General features: G+C 46.3%; 1 protein-coding gene across 1 annotated transcript in view; it reads left to right on the forward strand.

Annotated features, from left to right (window-relative positions):
• The window catches only part of LOC144823688 (protein mono-ADP-ribosyltransferase PARP14-like), a 924,605-nt gene that overhangs the window by 426,522 nt on the left and 474,286 nt on the right, over nucleotides 1–23,797 (forward strand). The window contains exon 10 of the mRNA XM_078682423.1: nucleotides 6,090–6,201. Coding sequence (XP_078538549.1) covers nucleotides 6,090–6,201 — 112 coding nt within the window. The remainder of the gene's footprint in view (nucleotides 1–6,089; nucleotides 6,202–23,797) is intronic.

Raw genomic sequence — 23,797 nt, forward strand, 5'->3', positions numbered from 1 at the left:
TTTTCGTGCCCCTAGGTCACCATTGTAATTTTGTGCAACTTGTCGTATTTTTCCTAAGAGATTGTCATGTGCTTAGCCCTCTGACCTCATAAAGAGTTCAGAGGTGTTTTGTTATAAATAAATATACTGTTTATTTTCATAACAACCTGTGTGGTGTCCTTTCATCTGGTATTCAAGGGGTTATATTGTGGTAAAACAGCTGGCTTCACATGCCAAAAGAGTTTAGCCTAAGACTGCTTTGTCCATGCTACCATTAGGACAGCTGGTCTGTAAGGTTGACTTACAACCAATCACCATAAGGGTTGTTTGGACTGATACAAGGTGATCACTAGAACTAGTGAGCATCATATATCAGGCCAATTTCTCACAGCGAGAGCTCCGGACCAACGCGTCCGTTCATGCCGCCATCTTGGCCACGCTCCTCTTGAGTGACTTTAGGTGATTAGTGACTGTAGTGCTGTACAAGAGGTGATAACAAAGACATGTGAATAAAAACAACTGCAAGGTTCATTCTTGATGGACAGGTCCAATTTTACAAGCATATCACGCTAGCATGGGATTTCCTTTCCAGTTCGGTTTAGCGGATTGTATGGACTGGTGGAGACAATACCGTTGACGTTTCGACCCTAGGGGATGGTGCAGGATATTATTTGCATCCGGAGCAGGTCTTCATCAGGTCATTGGGTGGGGCGGGGACAGCCTGTAGGGTAAAAGTCAAAACTAAGTTTTGTAGGTGTGTATAAAGTTTAAAGTGATACAGGTGGCCAATTGGTGAGAGCTTACCAATAGGAGAGGATGCAATTGTTTATATTCACATGTCTTTGTTATCACTTCTTGTACTGCACTACAGTCACTAGTCACCTAAAGTCACTCATGGCACCCTTGAGCATTGTACAGTCTTTTGTTTATGTATCTGGTCGCTTGACAGCTAATCTAAAGTCCTGTATAGTAAAGATACTATTCAGTGTTAAAGAAAGAGCTGAGTTAATTATTATTTTGGTGTGTTGCCTATAAATGTTTCCCGAGTATTCATTACTTTGTACAAATTAGTTGGCAAACCCTACAGAACCATTTCTCTTTGTTGTATAATTTACCCAGGTTCTGAGGGACACAGGGTCACCCCATTAATTCTAAGAGCTGTAAACACCAGCATCCTTTTAAGGAGACACTCCTGGCTCCGTGTATCTGGGTTCAAGCCCGAAGTTCAAGCCTCCATATTAAATACACCTTTTGATAATGAACACCTATTTGGCCCAATGGTAGATTCTTCATTAGAAAAGATGAAGAAAGACACTGAAGTGGCAAAATCCAAAGGAGCCCTTAAGTCAACACAAATCTGTGGTTCCTTTTGGCGCTCTTTCTACAGCAGAGACTCCAAAAATACCTCTTTGGACACCACCTCCACCTACAAGGGCAATAACCAACTCTCCCTCTAGGAGTTACTTTAGAGGGTGTTACAGAGGTAACAAAGGCAGGGATTCAAACACACGCACCTCCCCCTCCAATACAAAACAGTGACTTGCCTACACTTCCCTCTGACCACTTAATACCTGTGGGGGGAAGACTTCCAGATTTTCTACCAATCTGGCAGTCAATAACAGACAATTGGGTACTACAACTACACCTCCTCAAACAAGAGGTGCAGTCTCCCCTTCTAAAAGAGGCTATGGAGTCCGTACCACCACAACATCACGGGTCAAGCGTGTACTCTTTTTACTTCCTAATTGCCAAAAAAGATGGTTCTCTCAGACCAATATTAGATCTCGGAGAACTCAATCTTTACATTCAGTCAGATCATTTCCACATAATAACACTTCAACAAGTACTACCTCTTCTGCAGAAAGGAGACGATCTGTGTACTCTAGATAAAAGACGCCTATTTTTATATTCCAATCCACCCCGCTCATCGCGAATTCCTCAGGTTTGTGGTAACGGGTCAGCAATTCCAGTTCAAGGTACTCCCGTTTGGATTCACCACTGCCCCCAGAGTCTTCACAAACTGTATGGCGGTAGTAGCTGCTCACCTGAGAAGACAAAGCATCCATGTCTTCCCATACTTGGATGACTGGCTCATCAAAGCCAGTACGTACCAGCAATGTCTTTAGCACACTTTCAGAACAATTCAGTTACTACACTAGGGTCCACAATCCATGTGATAAAATAACATCTCCAACCAGTCAATACTCAGGACTACTTAGGAGCCACGCTTGATGCTCAAAAAGCTCTTGCGTATCTAAGCACAACCAGAATTCTCAATATTCAGGCTTTGGTTATCTAGTTTCAACCCAATCATAGGCTTCCAGCTCGGGTGTATATGCAACTGCTTGGAATGATGGCATCTTGCATCATAATTGTCCCCCATGCCAGGGTGCACATGCGTCCTCTTCAAAAATGCTTGCCAGTCAGTGGACCCAGTCACAGGATCTATTAACCGATCTAGTGTTGGTAAGCGGCTGTACTCATCGCTCTCTGCAGTGGTGGAACGCACAAAATTTCTCAAAAGTACAACCTTTCAGAGACCCGGTTCCACAGATAGTACTGACAGCGGACGCATCCCTCTCTGGCTGGGGAGCTCATCTCCAACAACACACAGTGCAAGACCTGTGGAGCCAACAGCGGAAGTTGCTCCACATCAATCATTCATAGTTGCTTGCAATCTTTTTAGCTCTCAAGGCGTTTCAGACTCACTTGGAGGGCAAAGTTGTCTTGGTTCGTACAGACAACATGACCGCTATGTATTACTTACAAAAACAGGGAGGGACACACTCTTTCCAACTGTCCCACTTAGCCCAAGACATCTGGATGTGGGCCATTCACCACAAACTTTTATCTCTTAGCTGAACACCTCCCAAGAGTGAACAACCAACTTGTAGATCTCATCAGCAGGCAGAGGCAACAAATACACGAATGGAAACTTTATCCTCAGGTTCTCCTCCCATACTTTCAAAGTTGGGGAGTCCCTCACATAGACCTGTTCGCCACACACCAAAACTCAAAATGCCGAAGCTTCCCCTCCAGGTACTCACGCTCTCAATCCAAGGGCAATGAACTATAGACGAACTGGTCAGGGATATTTGCCTACGCTTTTCCGCCTCTTCCACTCATTCCATTAGTGGTTCAGACGCTCAGGCAAACATCTCTCACATTAATCCTGGTAGCTCCCACATGGTCACATCAACCTTGGTACACAGCCCTTTTGGAGCTCTCTCTGGTTCCGCATCAAAAGCTGCATTTAACCTTCAGTCTCCTCACACCGAGCCATGGAAAAATTAGACACCCATATCCCAAACAGCTGAACCTGGCAATCTGGATCCTGAAGTCTTAGAGTTTTGTTACTTGAACCTTCCAACCGAATGTATGACTATCATTAGGGAGGCTAGAATGCCCACCATAAGTGCCTGTTATGAGCTAAGTGGAAGCGATTTGTTATTTATTGTGGAAACAATCATATCAACCCCCTTGATGCTTTGTCGTAGATGTGGGTTAGACCAGGCTGAGTTTGTGCTCCTTGCATGGCATTGTAACAAAGTGAGGTTGTATTGGGAACAGGTAATAGACCTGCTGGGGGAAATGTTAAACTGTAATATGGGTTGCATGCCACAACTTTGCTTACTAGGCCACTTAATACCTTTAAAATTTGTTCAGAATTTTTTTCCTGCTATTGCGTTGCTCATGCAAAATGAAGAGTCGCAATGCACTAGGACAGTAAACAATCCCAATCGGTGAAAGGCTGGGTAATGGACCCCATCTATTGCAGAGACAATTTCTTATTGTATGCGGATGAGCTACCGACAGCTGCCAAACCTACTAATTTTTGGGAACCACTCATCAGGAATTTTGCAAAAAGATGTACAATGTGATGAGTTGAATTGATCCAATTGAACTGCTGCCTGGTCATCAATGTGTACAATGTAATACGATGTACTTTGTACTACTATCTTTGTTCAGACATGCTTGGAATGTTTTGTTATTACTGTTATGTAATACCAATAACATTTCATAAATAAAAAATAAAAAACTCTGGATGCTTCCATACGAAACATCATCTGCTATCTGTTACTCTTGCCACAGTCAGTGTTGGCTTACACCTCTATTAGGCTACACCTGGCGGCAATAGCTGTATATCTACAAAATAGACAGCTTTTGTCGTTTAGAGTACGCGTTATCAAAGCTTTTATGGAAGGATTAAAAAGAGTCATACCACCAAGACTCCCACCTGCTCTAATTTTGGAATCTTACCATAGTCCTCACAAGATTAATGGGCCCACCTTTTGAGCCCATGCACAAATGCGAACCACAGTTCCTCTCTTGGAAAACCGCTTTCCTCATTGCAATCACTTGATTGAGGAAAGTGAGTGAACTACAGACATTAACCATACAAGAACCCCTTTTCCAACTACACAGAGACAAAGTGGTTCTTCGTACCAACCCCAATTTTTTTACCTAGGTTAGTATCTGCATTTTCACATAAATCAGTTGGTAGAATTAACCATATTCTTACCTTAACCTGATTCAGTTGCAGAACAAGCTCTATACACCTTAGATGTCAGAAGAGCACTTTTGTACTACATTGTAAGAACAAATTCTTCTCATAAAACAAAACAACTTTTTGTTGCTTTTGCACCACCACATAAGGGCAATCCTATCTCTAAATCATGTATTGCTAGGTGGATTGTTAAGTGCATTCAAACTTGCTATGCGAAAGCAAAGAGAACTCTAACTGTACCCCCTAGAGCACATTCCACTAGTAAGCTAGGGGCCACTATGGCTTTCTTGGGAAATATTCCATAGTTCACATTTGCAAAGCTGCAACATGGTCTACACCGCACACATCCACTTCACTAAACATTATTGTGTGATGTGTTAGCGAGACAACAAGCTAATGTGGGTCAAGCAGTACTTAAAACACTATTTCAGACAACTCCAAAAGCTACAGGTTAGCCACAGCTTTGGGAGGATACTGCCAAATAGTCTATGAACAGCATTTGATCTACAACTCACATGCCTCGAACAGATAATGTTACTTACCCAGTAAGCATCTGTTTTTGGCATGTAGAGCTGTAGATTCACATGCACCCACCCACTTCCCCGGATACCTGTAACTGCTGTAGTTCTGTATTAGTTTACATAAGTACACATGGACATCTCTGTTCTTAACTATTACTCCATTCTCACACTCTGCGGGGAAACAATCTAACAATGGAGTCCATGACCATGCGCAGTATCACCTAAAGGAGAAGTCACCTACCTCGTGACTGGAAAATACTTCTGCGAAGAAAACAAAGTGCAAACATCCGGACCCAAAACTAGATGGTGGGCTATGCACAGCATGTTAATCTACAGCTCTACATGCCAAGAACAGATGCTTAAAGTGTAAGTAATATTATCATTTTACAAAGTGGACTTAAAAACATGTATGAAGGAATCTGGTATCATTTTCATGACATACATGATGGAAATCAATGTTTCCCCTTGTTTATTTGATTATTTTTATTGTTTTTCCTTTTTCTTTGTATCCTGTCTTTGTGTGTTGTACATTCTGTCCTCTGCTATTGTATGGACTGTCCTTGTTTTTTTCTTATATCTTGCTAATGACTGAAGTAAAGATCAATTCATGTAAAAAAAAAAATTAGTGATATTGTAGGTTATTGCTTTAATGTGCCTTGGTAGGGATATCCTTTTAGTCGCCTTTTTGGACAGTTTAGATTTGTGTTTAATGTGACTGTCCTTCTTCAAATATTACCTATATATACATACAACATGATTCGTTTTCTCAATTTAATGAAATGCCAGTAAGAAAAGATAAGTCTTCCAAGTTATTGAACATAAATTTTGTTCTGCATTTTCGTGCCTAAAAGATGGGTATCCTATCTTTATTAATGTTTCTAACTAACCATCTCACTTTAATGTCTCAAGATGCAGACTTTTGCAGGTTCTTTTTTATGAAAAATATTTTAACCCAATAAAGAATTGTAGAACTTACATTTTTCATCAAACCGTTTGTTTTAAATTATATTCCCTGATATGTTTAATTTGGAGCCGTTTGTTTTTGAAAATGTGAATTTTCACACATTTGGTTTTGGTTGTAGGCTTTTTCAGACGAACTTGAGAAAAGGTTTGGTGGAAAAGTTGAATATAAGAAAAGGACTCTAGAAGTGACTGCAGATGTGTCAGCAAATACCAGTGCTTCACAAAGTTCAGGTAATACTTTATTTTAGCCATTGTATTCTAAAAATGCCCTGACCTCAAAGGAACAGTGGTAATAATGGCACCACCTTTTTTAGGTCTCGCATGAGGTTAGCAGCGCGCATGCGCTGCGCTGGGCTTTTGCAATCGATACGCTTTGAGAAGGGGACTTTAAGCCACGCCCTTCTTTTTAGTTGGCTCGCGTCAGCGTTTGTTAAATGCTGGCGCATGATTAGCAATTGGGCTTCTTTGTTACCGCCCTGTCCATTTTTTGGACGGCCCATCTGGACAGGCCGACGCCATCTTTGATTGCCATGACATAGGAGGGTGTGCTGGTAACTTGTCTACTGGCTCCTTATTGGAAAGCCTACCCGCTCCTCCCTTCCCGTCCCCATCCCAAACCAAACTTCCCAGAGTTGTGCTCTTCATTTGTTCATGGGATTGTGCCATAATGTGTCTTTTTTTGCCCCTTTCCTCACCTGCCTGTTGCTAGAGTTCCTTTCCACCCCCCTGCTCTTGCGCAGTTTCTGGACAGGAAACCAAAAACCTCTACAGATGAACCATTTTGTTTCCAATTTTAATTGCTGACTGTGCAGATGATCGTAATTTAAAGGTTGTTCAAGAAAACATTGCTGCTGCTGGCAGGAGGAATAGAATAGCTTTATTTCTACCCCTCATGCCGATGCACGTTTCAAATTAACATACTGCCAGAGAGAACAGCTGCAGAAACTCCACTGGCTTCCTGACTAAACAAAGCGCGACTCGCCAAGCCATATCTACTTGTAATCTCTAACAAAAAATGAACCAGCAGAACTCATCTGCTTTTAGAGACCTGCTTCACAAGAAAATAAAATCTGAAAACATTCTCACTGAGTAAATACAGAGGACTTAGCAAGCCACCTTTAATTACCATGCCCCATCCACTCAGCAGAGCCGGCATTGAAACTTCAAGGCGGTGTGGTAAGTCGAATTGTCCGAAGCATGAGTCCTCTCCCGACTCGTGTGTTCGCAGGGAAGGCAGAAACAGATGCTGGATGCCATTCACACTGTTTTAGGCAATTTCAGGAATGAAAGGACATTGTTTCATTCATACCTCTCCCCCTTCGGCCCCGCGCCCACCACCCCCCGCCTCTCCCGAACACCACAGACAATGGTGTAAGCACGGAGCATGGGTGTGGGATTATCTCCAGTTTAATCAGATGACATTTTGTGAGTATTACTTCTTTTACTGCATACACGTGATTAACAGCTGCTTTAAATGATACGTTTAATAAATAAATGTTAGCAATGTATAGAACTGTTAAAATACATGTCATTTTTTTAAATTCACATGTTTGACAAATGTATTTATACCTATTGTTGGATAAGGCACTGTATTTATATATTACAGTTCTTCAGATCCGTTACAAGTATTTAAAATCATTGCATACAGTGCCTTTATCTTTAGCTGCCACTTTAACAGATTTTAAAACGTAATCGGATTTTACGTGAACATTTCGTTTTAAGTGTATTTATTTATTTCATGACTCATGTACATATGTGTTTTGGAAATTTTTATAGTGCACACTGTGTACTTGTTTTAAAAGCGCGCTGGGTAGCTGGTGTTACAGTAACGCGAGTGATGCTCACACTCCGGTGCAGTTTCCAGCAACACTGAAGTGTTATATATTATGGAAGCTGTGCTCCTGTTATTGGAATGTTTGTGTATTAATGGCAAGGATGTGGCGTAACGGCCAGAGCTGCCAACTATGGAGCTGGGGAACCAGGTTCGAGTCTCGGCGTCAGCTCGGCATCCTGTGAATCTGGGCAAATCACGTAATCTCACCATGCCTACCAAAAATAAATGCGGCCATGTGTCAGGTAACTAGTGCTCATGTAAAGCGCACCATTACCTCCGGGTGGAGTTCGCTCTATATAAAACTGCAACAAAAAAAGGTAAGGCGTCTAGTTGTAATGGCTGGTCATTCCACACAACACTTTCCACATGTCTCACACCTCACGTACACGAGGTACACTCTGCACCTCCAAGCAACCTAATTTCGTGTATTACCATGTCTTATGGTCAATCACAATGAATCAAAACAACATACAGTAGAAGGGTCTAAGGGATATTTAAAGACCTGCCTAGGTAACAATCCCCTAATAACTATATTCACAACAAAGGAACCTAGGGGTCTACAAGAGAGGATATAAAGAAACCTCTAACTATGGCTATTGATGCCTCTCTCAGGTGGTCCTGTGTTCTGTGTTAATGTTCTACTTTACAGTTAGACTACTTTGTCTGTTGGTCATTGATACACTGAGAGAGGCATCAATAGATATAGGTTCCTTTATATCCTCTCTTGTAGACCCCTAGGTTCCTTTGTTGTGAATATAGTTATTAGGGGATTGTAACCTAGGCAGGTCTTTAAATATCCCTTAGACCCTTCTCCTACTGTATGTTGTTTTGATTCATTGTAGACCCCTATGTTCCTTTGTTGTGAACAATCACAATGAATGCAGTTACTGTGTGGTTGGGCTTTTTCGTTTATTAGGTCGAGGGCCGTAGGCTGCGCTTGCGCAGTCTCGGTCAGAGAATTAATGTTCTCTAGAATGGGGCTTGAACCTGCCCCTCTTCTCCATTGGCTGGCTTCATAAACGGAGGCCAGCCATTGGAGGAGAGGGGCGTCGGAGAACCGTGGTGGTGCGGCTTGTTTGTGTCATTTCACTAAACAAACTGCGAAGTTCAAAAAAGAGCAAGAAAACACATTTTGATCCCAATCATACAAAGGAAAATGTTGTAATAGTTACACCTATATATTTTTTAATACAATACCGTTTTTACATGTAAACAAAAATGCACTGCAACGCTTACACCTCATAAAGATGTGTATGTGTATTTCGAATATAGCGCCTTTTGCATCTTCACCCTTTCTTCGGCTACCCATGCTCGAAGCGCACTCGTGAATGTGAAAAAGTGTTCGTGAGACTCCGGCATTCGAGCGGGCTCCCAAGCCGGAATTACACAGTGTCAAATATGACATCATTTGTATTGCTCAGTCCTGCGGCACGTGAGCTGTGTGTGTGAGAAACATCCATTCCAGCCCCCAGACGCGTGAAAAGCAGTTCTAAGAGCTCCGGCCATCATTAAACGAATACGTGGACCCTTTCTCTATGAACAGAAAGTAGCCGTGAGAGGAGCGCCGGCAATTACTTCCGAGAAAGAGTTTGGAGCCGAGGACAAGACTTTCCCAAACTCCTTGGATGGTGACAGAAGGGTTTCATACACTAGACATACACACGTCTGGAGGTTTCACAGTTCATACGTAGAGATGGACACTTCACTTTTCTTCATTCTCAAAGATGAAATAAAGAAATACGAACTTGGCTGCGACATGAACGGCGGAAACAGTCGGGTGAACACATTTCTTAAGAGACCCGTCCCCGTGAAGTGCACCAAACACGGTCTGGAGAAACCCTGTCCCGAGTCATTCATCAGCGGCGTGGGGATTAGATTTGTTTAAATTAATATTTGTCCGACGTTGTGATTTTTCCTTCGGCTTCTGTGAACAACATATGAATACCATCTTAATTCAATGTATTTAGTTGTGACTGAGTAGTTCATTGTTTGTGGACGATAGTCGAGTTGAAATATCTAGAAAAGATATTTTTGTACATATAAAAATATAAGAGTAGTGGACTGTATGGAGTATGATCGGACGCCTGAAACTGCAGCTGTTGTGTGAGTGCCGGCTCTTGTGGCACTGTGTCTGTCTCCTGCTGGCTCCTCACACAGCGCTGTGGCTCTCGTGACACTGAATCTGTTCCCTGCCGGCTCCTCGCACTGGGGTACAGCTTTACTTCACCTCCCATACTGGCAGAGGGGCAACCCGGCTGACCCCCAACATTACCATGGTGAAGCACGGGGTCATTGTGGAACACGCCCCCTCCTCCCCATCACAAAAACTGCCTGATCAAAGCTTTGAAGCACAACACCTTCTCACCATCAGCACTGTCAGAGACGCCGGAGGACTACCCCCCCTTCTCGGATCCCACCTTTTTACAGATCTGTAAAATGTATCACTCCCTGGTCATATTGCCCTCTCGGAGGGAGATTTGGTTGCGAGTTTTACTCTCTGAAAGATGCTCTCCTGGACAGCAGAGACCACCGGTAGTGCAGCCACCTCATTGCCCCCTCGCGTCTGACCTCATCCCGAGAGGCGCCCCTAGTTCCTACTAGCCTCAAGTCTCTGGGAAAGTGCTTTGCGTGGCTATCTCGAGTTAGCGTTTCAGGGGACAGACCGAGCGGGGGTTCCGTGGAGTCGTGTTCGCCCCCGCCCTGCTTTGCTGCGAAACCCCGGTTCTTCTGAGTGAGCTCAGATGGTCGCCGCGCCCGAGGACACAGAACTGCGCTGGTCCCGCACCCCGTGCCCTTGACCCCCCTGAAGTCAGAGCAGCATGTTGCTTGCCGGCACTCGCGGGGCTCCCTTCCCTTGCCCCTGCTGGTGAAAGGAGAGTAACCATGCTGGACTCAGCCTGACCTGCTGAGGGGGCCGGGGGTGCACACGGCAGGGGGGACCTGCGCCACCTTACCGCGAACTGGATGGAGATCAGGTTGCCCTTGACGGCCCGGGCACCCTGCTGGCACACAGACAGCCAGAATTGCATTTGCCTGACCCTATTATGGCGGTCAGGGTTTGGGCAAGGACCCGGCCCCCCATTCCCGGATACTCCACAGCGGACAGTGTTCCCGGGGATACACCCGACCATCCCTATTGGACTGGCATCCTACAGCTCTCGAGGGGTGATCAACCGCTCCGTTTGCTAGAGCAGGTGCGCAGTGTGGATTGGCGCAGGGTTTGTCGAGTGCGGTGGGCCCCATCTAACGAGCACGACTGGCGACACGGCGAAGCGGACCCCGCTGGGGCGCCGGCACTCTCAGGGCGCGCTACGCCCCCTATCACTCCCTCCTTTGACTATCACCTACCCAGCCGGACTTCGTGCTAACGCGCCCCTCCTGACCTTACCTTCCCCCTCCCCATTCCCCCAACCGTCCCCCTCTCCGCTCCTACTGTTTCCAGCTTCTGTCCTCTACCCTCACATGCCCTTGCCCTTTGTCCCCACCCTGTTTTTTTCTGTGAACATCTTCCCTCGCCACTTGAGACTGATCTATTTTGTCTGATGCCCGATGGAGCTACCTGGTGTTGCTATAGGGGAGATGGGCCGTGGATCCCTCCTTGGTCGTCACCTACCCAGTCAGTCTTTAGACAGACTTCCTTTCGACTCTACGGTTGTCTCTTTCCTTATCCTCACTCTTTCTCCTCTCCTCCCCTACCCCCCACTACTTTCTCTCTCCTCTCTCTCCTCCCTTAATGTATTGCTGACTGTTTTATTTAATGTTTACTTGTTGTTCTTTTTCCAGTATATTGTTGAACCACATTGTTGCATTTCCTTTTGTCTCTCCTGTCGTCTCCTCCCGCATCCTCCCTCTATTTATGTCTCTCCTTCCCTCCTCTCTCAATGTATTGAGACCAAACTATTTTGTCTGATGCCCGATGGAGCTACCTGGTTTAGCTATAGGGGAGATGGGCCGTGAATTCCCTCATTGGTCGTCACCTACCCAGTCGGTCTTTAGACAGACTTCCTTTCGACTCTACGGTTGTCTCTTTCCTTATCCTCACTCTTTCTCCTCTCCTCCCCTACCCCCCACTACTTTCTCTCTCCTCTCTCTCCTCCCTTAATGTATTGCTGACTGTTTTATTTAATGTTTACTTGTTGTTCTTTTTCCAGTATATTGTTGAACCACATTGTTGCATTTCCTTTTGTCTCTCCTGTCGTCTCCTCCCGCATCCTCCCTCTATTTATGTCTCTCCTTCCCTCCTCTCTCAATGTATTGAGACCAAACTATTTTGTCTGATGCCCGATGGAGCTACCTGGTTTAGCTATAGGGGAGATGGGCCGTGAATTCCCTCATTGGTCGTCACCTACCCAGTCGGTCTTTAGACAGACTTCCTTTCGTCTGTACGGTTTTCTCTTCCCTTATCCTCACTTTCCCTCCTCCCCTACGCCCCACTGCTTTCTCTCTCTTTTCTCTCCTCCCCTAATTGTATTGCTGATTGTTTGATTTAATGTTTACTTGTTGATCTTCTTCTATTATATTGTTGAACCACAATGTTGCACTTCCTCTCGTCTCTCCTGTCGTCTCCTACCGCATCCTCCCTCTATTTATGTCTCTCCCTCCCTCCTCTCTCAATGTTTTGAGACTGAACTATTTTGTCTGATGCCCAATGGAGCTACTTAGTTTAGCTATAGGGGAGATGGGCCGTGTATGCCCTCCTTGGTCGTCACCTACCCAGTCGGTCATTAGACAGACTTCTTTTCGTCTCTCCTTATTGTCTCTTCCCTGGCTCCTATCTTCTTTCCCGTGAATCTCTCCCCTTGCCTGCTACTCTGCCTACCCCCTGTCCTTTGTGCTCTTTGACTAAGCACTCCTTCTCCCCTTGTTGGGGAAAGATCCAATATTTATACTCTGGAGTCTCAGCGAACGCGCTGAGTGAGTCCACTGCGCCATGGGAGCCACTCACACTTGAGGTATGGTATGGCACCCCTTGCCAAAGCACTCCCTCTCCCCTTTTTGGGGAAGGATCCAGTATGTAGGCCTTGGAGTCTCAGAGACCCCTCTGAGAGAGTCCACTGCGTAAAGGGAACCTCTCGCAATAGAGACAGGCAAGAGATACCACTTCCCCTGGGATCACAGCTTACTGTACTTTGGACGTTGCCTTGACTCGTCTACCGGTTTGTGTCCCCGTCACCTTTCCCCTCCTCTCCCCATGCTGTGTCTCTCACCCTCCCCTCCTCTTTCCCACCTTCATTATCTGTATACTTCCCCTACTCCAACCCCCTCCCCTGAATCTCTCACCCTGCCTTCTTTTCTCCTTACGTATTTGTGCTTATTGTTTATCTCGACCTTACAAGTAACTATGTTGCCATGCTCTAAGAACTGTGTAACCTTCCTAACGATGTAACCTGTAACTATGATCTGATGCTCATGTAAAGCGCTCTGATACCGCCGGGTCTAGCCAGCGCTATATAAAACTTTTTAAATAAATAAATAAATCAGTGCACAGGGTTACTATGCAAGTGTGACTCGTTCCCTGGGTGTTTATTACTTTGAACTGCTTAGAATACTTCTGCAGCGGGCAACCCCTCAAGGGACAGAGACAGCGAAGAAGTAAGTACAACCCCTGCCACCTGTCTGCTTTGCCTACCCTTTCCGCAGCCATTGGGAGAGTTTCTGCTCCTCGACGGTTGTTACCTTTGCGCCAATGCTGGGCGGACCACTGAGGGAATCCAACGACTTCAATGGCTTTCTTGAGGGGGTGTTGTAAAGGAAGGTGATGCTGCATAGTTTCCTTTAACAAATACCAACAAGGGAAAAGGTTCCCTTGCAATTGTCACTTTACTTTGTACTGTAAAAAACAAGCGGTTTCTTAAGAATGTAATGAGTTTATTAGTTGTTTGTACCTATTGATAATATTGTGCCCTCGTCAATATGGAAGGGTGCACGAGATATGGTGCAGCACATACCAGTGTGCGGGGTAACAAAAGTGTGAGAGCTGCATGCAAGAAAGGCAAACATGCTCTTTTGTGTTTCGGCCATCGGTGCGCAACTGAAATTGTGTAACGTAACTGGTGCTCATGTAAAGCGCCTCAATATCTTCAGGGCAAGTTCGCGCTACATAAATCTGCAATACAAAACATACAAAACAAAACGCAAGGTTGAAGTGATAATTTGTCGCGCCATAGAAATGGGTGTACCTTAAGAACTGCCTTTACAAAAAGATCTCGGTGACTAAAGCAGTAATACAGTCAGCTATCCACATAAAATATAGATCCGTGATTTGCATGGTACCAGTTCTTTGCAGCAGGCATATTAACCCTCTGCGCTACTTTACAACAAGTGAAAACTGCCCCTACACAAAACTCGGATCTCCCGCTCTCTCTCTTGCAGGAACATTAATCACAAGAGGTAAATTGATATTTTTAACGTTGCATGAAAATAATGTTGCATGAAAACTGGATGCAAAAGGAACTCTGCCACGTGTTTTTTAATCCTAAATTATTATAAAACACAGCGTCACACCTCCCCTCCCCAGCTGGGCGGCCAGTGCCCTAAGGCAGGCCCTGGTTCTTTCCCCCTTAGGTGGTGTGGGGAGGGTGTGAGACTGGTTAAGTTGAGGCTTGGGACGACCTGTCGAGGAAGTGTGATTTTTCTCACTGGAAGTACGAGGAGCAATCCTTTAATTAGGTCTGGGGTTGAGGCTTTAATCTTTAGGACGATCCCTAGTGAGGTAAGATGTCTTTCTTCGAAGGAGGTGGGAAGTTGAGAACCTGCTATTTGTGGGAGCAGGGCCAGCCCATAGATCATGCTCTGTTGGATATACGTATTCTCTAAAATGGGATCAAGGATCGCCTCATAGTTGGACAGGGTGTGGGTTAAGTCCTCACTTATTCGAGGAATGTATGAGTTGCGAGCATTGGGGTAGAGAGGGTAGCTCTCTACACTAATGGGGTTAAATGTCGAAGTGGGGCTCAACCTAATTGGTAAATTTAAGATGTGCCTTCATTAGGATGGGGGTAAGATGGGGTTGAACTATTTGGGATACTAATGTTTTTTTTTTTTTTTGCTGAGTTTTATATAGCGCGAACTAGACCCGAACTGAATCAGGTATCAGGGTGCTTTACATAGCACCAGTTACGTTACATGAGGACACACTTTCATTTTAGGCACGGGGAGATTAAGTGATTTGCCCAGAATCACAGGAGGTTTTTGGCGTCGTTACCGATACTCGAACCCAGATGCCCAGGTCCGAGGTCGAGCGCCTTAGCCGTTAGGCCAACCCCTCTCCTTTATTTGGGAAGCGAGGAAGTACTAAAAATGAGCAGCGAGGGTTTATATATCATAATTTAGGGTGAGAACATTTTGTAAACTTTTATAATTCCCACTTGGAAATAACATCTATCTTATCCACCTGAAATGAGTGACAGGCTGAGCCAGCCCTGCTTGACTTTGATCCTGTGATCTACAAATTACGCATTGATTTTGGGAGTGGGCGCAGTAACCTATCTCCCAGTTTACACATTTTCAAACTAACCCTGAAAGCTCTGCATTTGACTGCTCTATGTCTGTCAGTGAATAGGCAGTTCACATTCCCGTACAGGACAGTCACTGCAGACATTTACTGTGCAATCCGTTGAATGCCTTCCCAACCGCTCGATAAGTGCTGCCTGTCAGGAACCCTGACCCATTCATGCCTATCGTTCTTGCCGTTTACTCTTCCCATTGCATTTTTTATTCGTATGCACTAGTAGGGCATTTTCAAAACACTCCTCTCGACACTCTGGCTGTCAAGAGCAGAGTGCTAGGCAATAAGGCCCATTCGCGTTCTCGCCCCTCTCTTACTTTAGTGACTCTGATGCAAAGAAGGGGGGCCGCATCCTCCCGCCTCCCTCGTCGCCTCTCGCAGAGTTTTAAAAATGGCTGCTTAGGAGCTAGTGGAGCTTCCCGCGCAGGCTGTAACTGCCTCCCCCTGCTCTGGAGAGCGGTCGCCGGTCCCCTGCCTGCCGCCGCGTCCTCTGCTCCTCCCGGGACCCAGGCGCCGGGAGCGGAGGCTGCATGGAAAGGAGCGAGGGGATGAATTCTGCATGTAACAGGACTTCCAGGCCGTTATCAGTAAAGGGACAGCATCGCCTCCCCGGGCCTTCGGGGACACCCAGCTTCACCCAGTGCCTGCATACTGGGATAACAGGTCTGTTTTTAGGTCTCGACCTCTGCCAATGCGCTTGCAGATGTCGACTTATAGAGTTGGATCCACGAAAGCTAAACCAGGCGGATTGCGCAGAGTGCATGTGCCCGTGCACGCGCTTGCCATTTGCTCCCGCATCATTGCATCAGACCCGCCACAGCATTTGAAGCTTCCCCAGCGCACGCTGGGCCTTAGGCATTCAAGCGTGACGCTTCCCCAGCGCGCGCTGGGCCTCAATTCTCCTCACACCCCATATGCCTGCTCCCCCTCACCCGCCACCCCACGCCTCGCACCAGACTCCCCCGCCGCTCGCCACCATATGTTCGTTCCCTCCCACTGATTTTATCTTGGCCGCGCGACGTTACTTTTACGGCCGCGCGGCCAATGCTTTTTGATTTATTTAATTATTTCTTATCAGCAATAAATCCTCGTCGTCGGGGCTTCCGCGCGGCCGTGCACCTTTCACGCCAATGCTTTTTGCCTCTGTTGGCTCCAGTAACAGGATGCATTCTTGTGATCACGGCAGAGATTCTTTTTTATTTAATTATTTCTTATCGGCAATAATTCCTCGTCGTCGGGGCTGCCGCGCGGCCGTGTGCCTTTCACGCCAATGCTTGTTGGCTCCAGTAACAGGATGCATTCTTGTGATCACGGCAGAGATTCCTTCGCAGAAACGTTGTCAGGGGATTTCGGCCCAGGAGAAGGAGAAGTTTTTGAAGTTCACGTTTTCACCAGGGGGCTCGAGCATGCGCTCAGAATGTTACTTCATCCGCATCGGTAATCAGGCTGACTTATTTATCCGAGATGTGCAGGAATCGCAACCTGGCATTTTCACTTTGTTTGCATGTTCACCTTATATCTAGCTCCTTGGTTTGTGGTTTTTCCCCTCTCAGCGTCCGTTCCTGTTGTCACGGTTTGCGTCCGTACCCTAATCATCTATCACTTTACTACAACGGAAGTAACTTTATTGTAGCCGTTTTTCTCGAAATTATTTTGCAACTTTTCCGTCTACCCTCAACTCCCAACAGTCAACTGTTTCCCCATTTTACGCCTTCATTTTGTTTTGACCTAGATTACGCCAGCCCTCTACATCCATTGGGCTAGTTCAAGTGCTGTATATATTTTACTTCTCCTCACCACAGTATGGGGCCCTTGTATAGCTCACTCCAGCTTCACTGAAATTGACAACATTTTGCTCTCCCGCATGTGGAAACCTCTTTCACATCTGAGGGGTAGTTGCCTCATTTCTGCTTTCATTTGCTATGGTTGATTTTGTACTTGCTGTTTTTACTTTTTTATTGTGCGAACATGCATAGCACTTTTAGTTGGCAATCTGATTACTTTTTACTACGTTTACACTGTTAATATATATTGCATATGCTTGCAGAATAAGCACGTTTAAAAATGGCAAGCTTTTCAATGCCGGACTTAAAGGCTTTACCAATGCTTTTTTATTGTGGTTTTCTTGTCTTATATTGGTGTCTGACTCAAGTTAGCAAAGCGCTATAACATAAAATGAGGGGGGGAAATCAATTCTTTTAACACTTCTGCATTCTGGGCTGCCTTTAAATTCGTTCAAATCTTATTTCTACATCTTAAAAGTAAGGTCTCATTTTTTAGGTCGAGTAATTTTAATTCACAAGCAAACAAACATATACACCCCCACATCAAAGCTCAGTCTCTCTCTCTCTCTCTCTCTCTCTCTCTCTCTCTCTCTCTCTCACTCTCTCACTCTCTCACTCTCTCACTCTCTCACTCTCTCACTCTCTCACTCTCTCACTCTCTCACTCTCTCTCTCTCTCTCTCTCTCTCTCTCTCTCTCTCACTCTCTCACTCTCTCTCTCTCTCTCTCTCTCTCACACACACACACACACTCTCTCTCTCTCACACTCTCTCTCTCACACACAGTACAGCCTTCTACCGCCATCACTCTACCACGCCACAGCATCCCTCAACGCCACAGCATCCCTCAACGCCACAGCATCCCTCAACGCCACAGCATCCCTCAACGCCACAGCATCCCTCAACGCCACAGCATCCCTCAACGCCACAGCATCACTCAACGCCACAGCATCACTCAGCACCACTGAATGCCACGGCATCACTCAGCACCACTGAATGCCACAGCATCACTCAGCACCACTGAATGCCACCCACAGCATCACTCAGCACCACTGAATGCCACAGCATCACTCAGCACCGCTGAAGGCCACAGCATCACTCAGCACCGCTGAAGGCCACAGCATCACTCAGCACCGCTGAAGGCCACAGCATCACTCAGCACCGCTGAAGGCCACAGCATCACTCAGCACCACTGAAGGCCACAGCATCACTCAGCACCACTGAAGGCCACAGCATCGCTCAGCACCACTGAAGGCCACAGCATCGCTCAGCACCACTGAAGGCCACAGCATCACTCAGCACCACTGAAGGCCACAGCATCACTCAGCACCACTGAACGCCACAGCATCACTCTGTGCAACCATTCAACAACAACTGGTTCTAATATATTCTCTCAATGTTTCAAGCTTTATTAGAAATGTCACAAAAAGATGTTAATATTTCACTTCTGCTCTTGGATTTTCATCACAATAAAATACACTGAACATAATCTTCCCAAGTTATTTACAAAAGTTTAAGCTATTGCCATTATGAATTACAATAACTTTTATTTAAGTATTAATTATTAAAAAAAATAAAAGCCATTGTTATTTGTAATATTAATACATCTAAGTCATGTAAATACAACACATAATGCATTACAAATGCTATAGGTGTCACGTTTGCGAAAGTTAAAACTATTGGCATTGTAAATGATAAAGCTATTAATTTCGCTATTTTCAAAACCAACATATAAATATAAAATGTGTCATTTACAATACCAATACCTCAAACTTTCCTAATGCGAGACCTATTACATTGCAAATGCTTGTTCGCTCTGGACAGCCAGCGTCGCGGTCTGCCAAGGTACGAATCTATGGGCTTTAAGAGGATTCTTATCGGTTTTCAGCACTGATCTCCTTCAAAGCATTCAACACCCAGGATACACTAGCCACAACAAGGAGACAGTGAGGTGCCACCGTAAGATGCTAGGGAAGAGGGCATTTTACCTAAGGCCTAAGATGGGACATAATGAAGCACGTCCACCCTCAGTCTACACAGCTACTTTATAAGAAGCAATTGTGGTGGCCATTTCCAAGGGGAAAACTCACACCATTCCACCAACTCCACAACCACAAATGTCTTCACCACACTGCCACTCATTTTCAGATTAACTCCACTCAACATGTCCACTGCCTCCTTATCAGCATCTACAGCTAACAGAACAGCAAGAAGATGCATTGCTTTATTACAACGTAGGTGTTACGGATGCACACTCAGTAAAGCTTCTCAGTCTAACATAACCTCTGCATGCGACCTAGTTACAGTAAGATTGGCTCATCATTAAGTTCCTCTGCAGATGGAGGAGGATGATTTCCTCTTAGAGACTATTTCTAAGACAGGGGAGCACCCAGTTATTGTCGGCTCTCAAAATAATATTAAAATTCTTGGAGGAGAACTTGAAGGGCCCTATCCAAAATCAGGGTATTTACATCGAGTGGATAAGAAATTTAAGCCCACCCCACCCCCCACCCATATGACCCATTGTTTAGCTTCAGGCATGTCCCTTAGAACACCCTTATGGTTCAAATAGGCCCTAAAAGCTCTATCAAGCAAGGTACATTGGACACTTGACCACTGATAAAGAGCGTGGGCAGATTGACACACCTGGGAAGCAGGCGGCCGGGGAATTTGTGAATAACTATCTATAGGGAGAACAAACCTAGCCTCTACTTCTACCTCCCTCATTTTTCGTTGAACACCTGGGAAGCACACAGGGATTGGAACAGCAACATAGTGACGTATTACAAATTCTATGGTCGTACTAACATGCTAAAAAAAAGGAAACCGTGAGGGAGATTGGGGAGAAGGCAACGTCATCTTCAGATACAACATCCGGTGTGCCTTTGGCGCAGCAGACAGGGCCTCCAGCGATGTCAACACAAGCATCTTATTGCACTGACATGTTTGGCTTAGTATTTCGTGCTTGTGCCCAGACTTTGAGTACACGTCTTCGGACCACCCTTTGATGGGCAACACCTTTTTCACAAGCAGATAAAAAAAACTAAAAGGACACAGACATGACGAAATATGTGGGGGTCCTGCAGCATCAACATCAGAAGACGGTTTCCATTGGATGCAAACCTGCCCATTGTTAAACGCCAGACCTACTAATCCAAGATAGTCCTATTCACCTTGACAGTCATTTCAAGAAGAACAGGGCCAGTCAAGTAAGAATAGTACGTATGGTAGCCTTTATTTCCACATGCCATTCCAAGGCCAGAGCTACTCCAGGCAGAGGCAACAAACAATGACCTTCCTCTCATTCCCTCCAGACGACTCAACACTTATCCCATCCAATCACACCAACAAGAAAGCCGCCTGGTTCACCGAAGACCTCCGGACCTCCAAGCGCACTTGTCGGAAGCTGGAGAAGAGCTGGCTCCGCGACCTAACACCAGCCAGCCACACAGCCCACAAGAACGCCACCCGCAGACACCACCAACTCATCAGGACCGCCAAGAGGACCACATTCAAGGACCGCCTAGACAACAACGCACACAACAGCAAAGAGCTCTTCAACATCGTGAAAGAACTATCCAACCCCAGCTCCAACACCAACGACATTCCACCATCACAAGACCGGTGCGACTCACTGGCCACCTTCTTTCACCGCAAGATCACCGACATCCACGACAGCTTCAACGACATCCACGACAGCCTCAACACAACCACCCCCACCTCCACCGCTGAGACCACCACCCCTGCGACCACCACGCGCAGCAGCCGCCTGACCACCTGGTCCAACGTCAGCGACGAAGACACCATCAAGACCATGAACTCCATCCACTCCGGGTCCCCATCTGACCCATGCCCTCACCACGTTTTCAACAAAGTCAGCACCACCATCGCACCCCATCTCCGGAAAACTATCAACATCTCCTTCGAGTCAGCAACCTTCCCAGAGAGCTGGAAGCACGCATAGATCAACGCCCTACTGAAGAAACCCAAGGCGGACCCCAAGGGACCTAAAGAACTTCCGGCCCTTCTCCCTGCTCCCTTTCCTGGTGAAAGTCACGGAGAAGATCGTTAACAGGCAGCTTACCCGCTACCTCGAAGACAACAATATCCTGGACCCATCCCAGTCCGGCTTCCGCAGCAACCACAGCACCGAGACCGCCCTCATCGCCGCCACCGACGACATCAGGATACTTATGGTCAAAGGAGAAACAGCCGCCCTCATCCTTCTGGACCTATCAGCAGCCTTCGACACGGTCTGCCACCGCACCCTAACAGCACGCCTCCACAACGCCGGAATCCGAGAGAAGGCCCTGGCTTAGACCACATCCTTCCTCTCTGGCAGAACCCAGATCGTCCGCCTCCCACCCTTCCGCTCCAAGTCCACCAAGATAATCTGCAGCGTTCCCCAGGGATCATCCCTCAGCCCGACGCTGTTCAATATCTACATGGCACCACTCGCTCACGTCGCACGACAACATAGCCTCAACATCATCTCCTACGCCGACGACACCCAGCTGATCATCTCCCTCACTGAAGACCCCCACACCGCCAAAGCCAACCTCCACAGAGGAATGAAGACCGTCGCCGAATGGATGAAGGACAGCAGGCTGAAGCTGAATTTAGACAAGACGGAGGTCCTCATCCTCGGCTCAACCCCCTCAGCCTGGGCACAACTCCTGGTGGCCAACATCGCTAGGAACAGGCCCAGAACCCACCGACCACGCACTCAACCTCGGGGTCATCCTCGACTCCGCCCTCTCCATGACCAGGCAGGTCAACGCCGTCTCCGCGTCCTGTTTCAACACTCTCCAAATGCTCCGCAGGATCTTCAAGTGGATTCCCTCCGACGTGAGAAGAACCGTCACCCAGACTCTCGTCACCAGCAGACTGGACTACGGGAACGCCCTCTACGCAGGAACATCAAGCAAGCTCCTGAAACGGCTGCAACGCATCCAGAACGCCTCGGCACGGTTGATCCTCGACGTCCCCCGACGCAGCCACATCACACCCCACCTGAGAGGCCTGCACTGGCTCCCCGTCAACAAGAGGATCACCTTCAAACTCCTTATCCACGCACACAAAGCCCTACACAATGCAGTACAAGCATACCACAACGACCGACTAAGCTTCTACACCCCCACCTGCAGCCTCTGCTCTGCCAACCTCGCCCTCACCACAGTTCCACGCACCCGGAAAAGCCACCGCCGGCGGCAGATCCTACTCCTACCTCGCCGCCAAGACTTGGAACACTCTCCCTACCGGCCTACGACAGACCCAGGACCTGCTGGCCTTCAGAAGACTTCACAAGACCTGGCTTTTCGATCAGTAGCACCCCCCCCTCCCCCCTCCCCTCCTACCCACCCCCAAGCGCCTTGAGACCCTCACGGGTGTGTAGCACGCTTTACAAATGTAATGATTGGTTGATTGATTCTTGAAAGGACATAACCTCACATCACTGGCTGTTCGCTAACATTGGGTTCAGCTATTGTCTGAAATTTAAAAGTACCCCTGTAAATAGCCTTCCCCACGGTCACAAAATAAACATGTAACACAACAAACTGTTGTGGGAGGGAGTAGAGGCACTACTGCAAAAGGAGCAATGGAGATTGTCCCAACACATCAGTGGAGACAAGACTTTTGCTCTTACTTCTGCTAAAAAACAACAACTTTGCAGCCAAACCTGCTCATCCGAGCACTCAACCTCTGCTTCATATCCAGGGATTTCAGAATGATCACTCTCCAGGACATCGTTCTGCTCCTAAATGCAGAGGACTATACAGCAACTTTTGACCTCTGGGATGCCTAATTCCACATCCCTTTTCACAAAGGTCCTTGACAGTACCTGAAATTTGTGTCAAATAGAATACATTGCCAGTTCAAAGCATTACCAGTAGGGCTCACTGAAGACCCTTTAGTCTTATTCAAATACATCACAATAATAGCTGCGCTCCTATGACACATAGCTAAATTCATGTGTTTCTGTGCCTGGACGACTGGCTAGTAAAGCGTTAAAGCCATATGCATTGCCCCTCCCACACTCAAACTGTACTACTACTCCACAGATTAAGCTGCACCATCTGTGTCAAACAATTATTGTATTTTCTCTTCAGTAGACTCATGGGTTTCAGGGAGCCACAGTGCAGCCTCGGGGAAATTTTATCCCAGTGGTGAATGAGTGATGATTTTTCTGAGTCTGCTTCCCCTTTTCGCTTTCTCTGTAAATGAGAATTGTTCTATAAATGTTGGGAATATTAGTAATTATTGTTCTATTACCAAATGTAAGATAAAATATGCGTCCTCTTCAGGAATATCTAACAAAACTGGGGACTCAGAGCCTATGCTAGTGGAGCCCAGCGTTCAGCACAAACTGCAATGGTAGAACTATAACAACTTGCTACTGAGCAGATTGTTTCTTGACCCGCAGCTGCAGGTGACCATCAACATAGACATGTCCCTCACAAGTTGGGGAGCAAAAATGGGTGACCACACTATTCAGCGTCTGTTGTCACTGCAGGAGTACCTTCTCTAAATCAGTGTGTTGTAGCTGATGGTACAGTTAGCTCTTAAAACATATTACCCTTTCAAGCTATTCTCCACTTCAAGGTGGTACTAATATAGACAGACAATATTACCACCATGGGAAAAAAAATGGCAGCTCATGCATTCCACAATTGTCCAAGCTAGCCCAAGCATTTGTGCATAGA

Source organism: Lissotriton helveticus, chromosome 3_1 (genome assembly GCF_964261635.1).
Source record: "Lissotriton helveticus chromosome 3_1, aLisHel1.1, whole genome shotgun sequence".
Taxonomy (NCBI): Eukaryota; Metazoa; Chordata; class Amphibia; order Caudata; family Salamandridae; genus Lissotriton; species Lissotriton helveticus.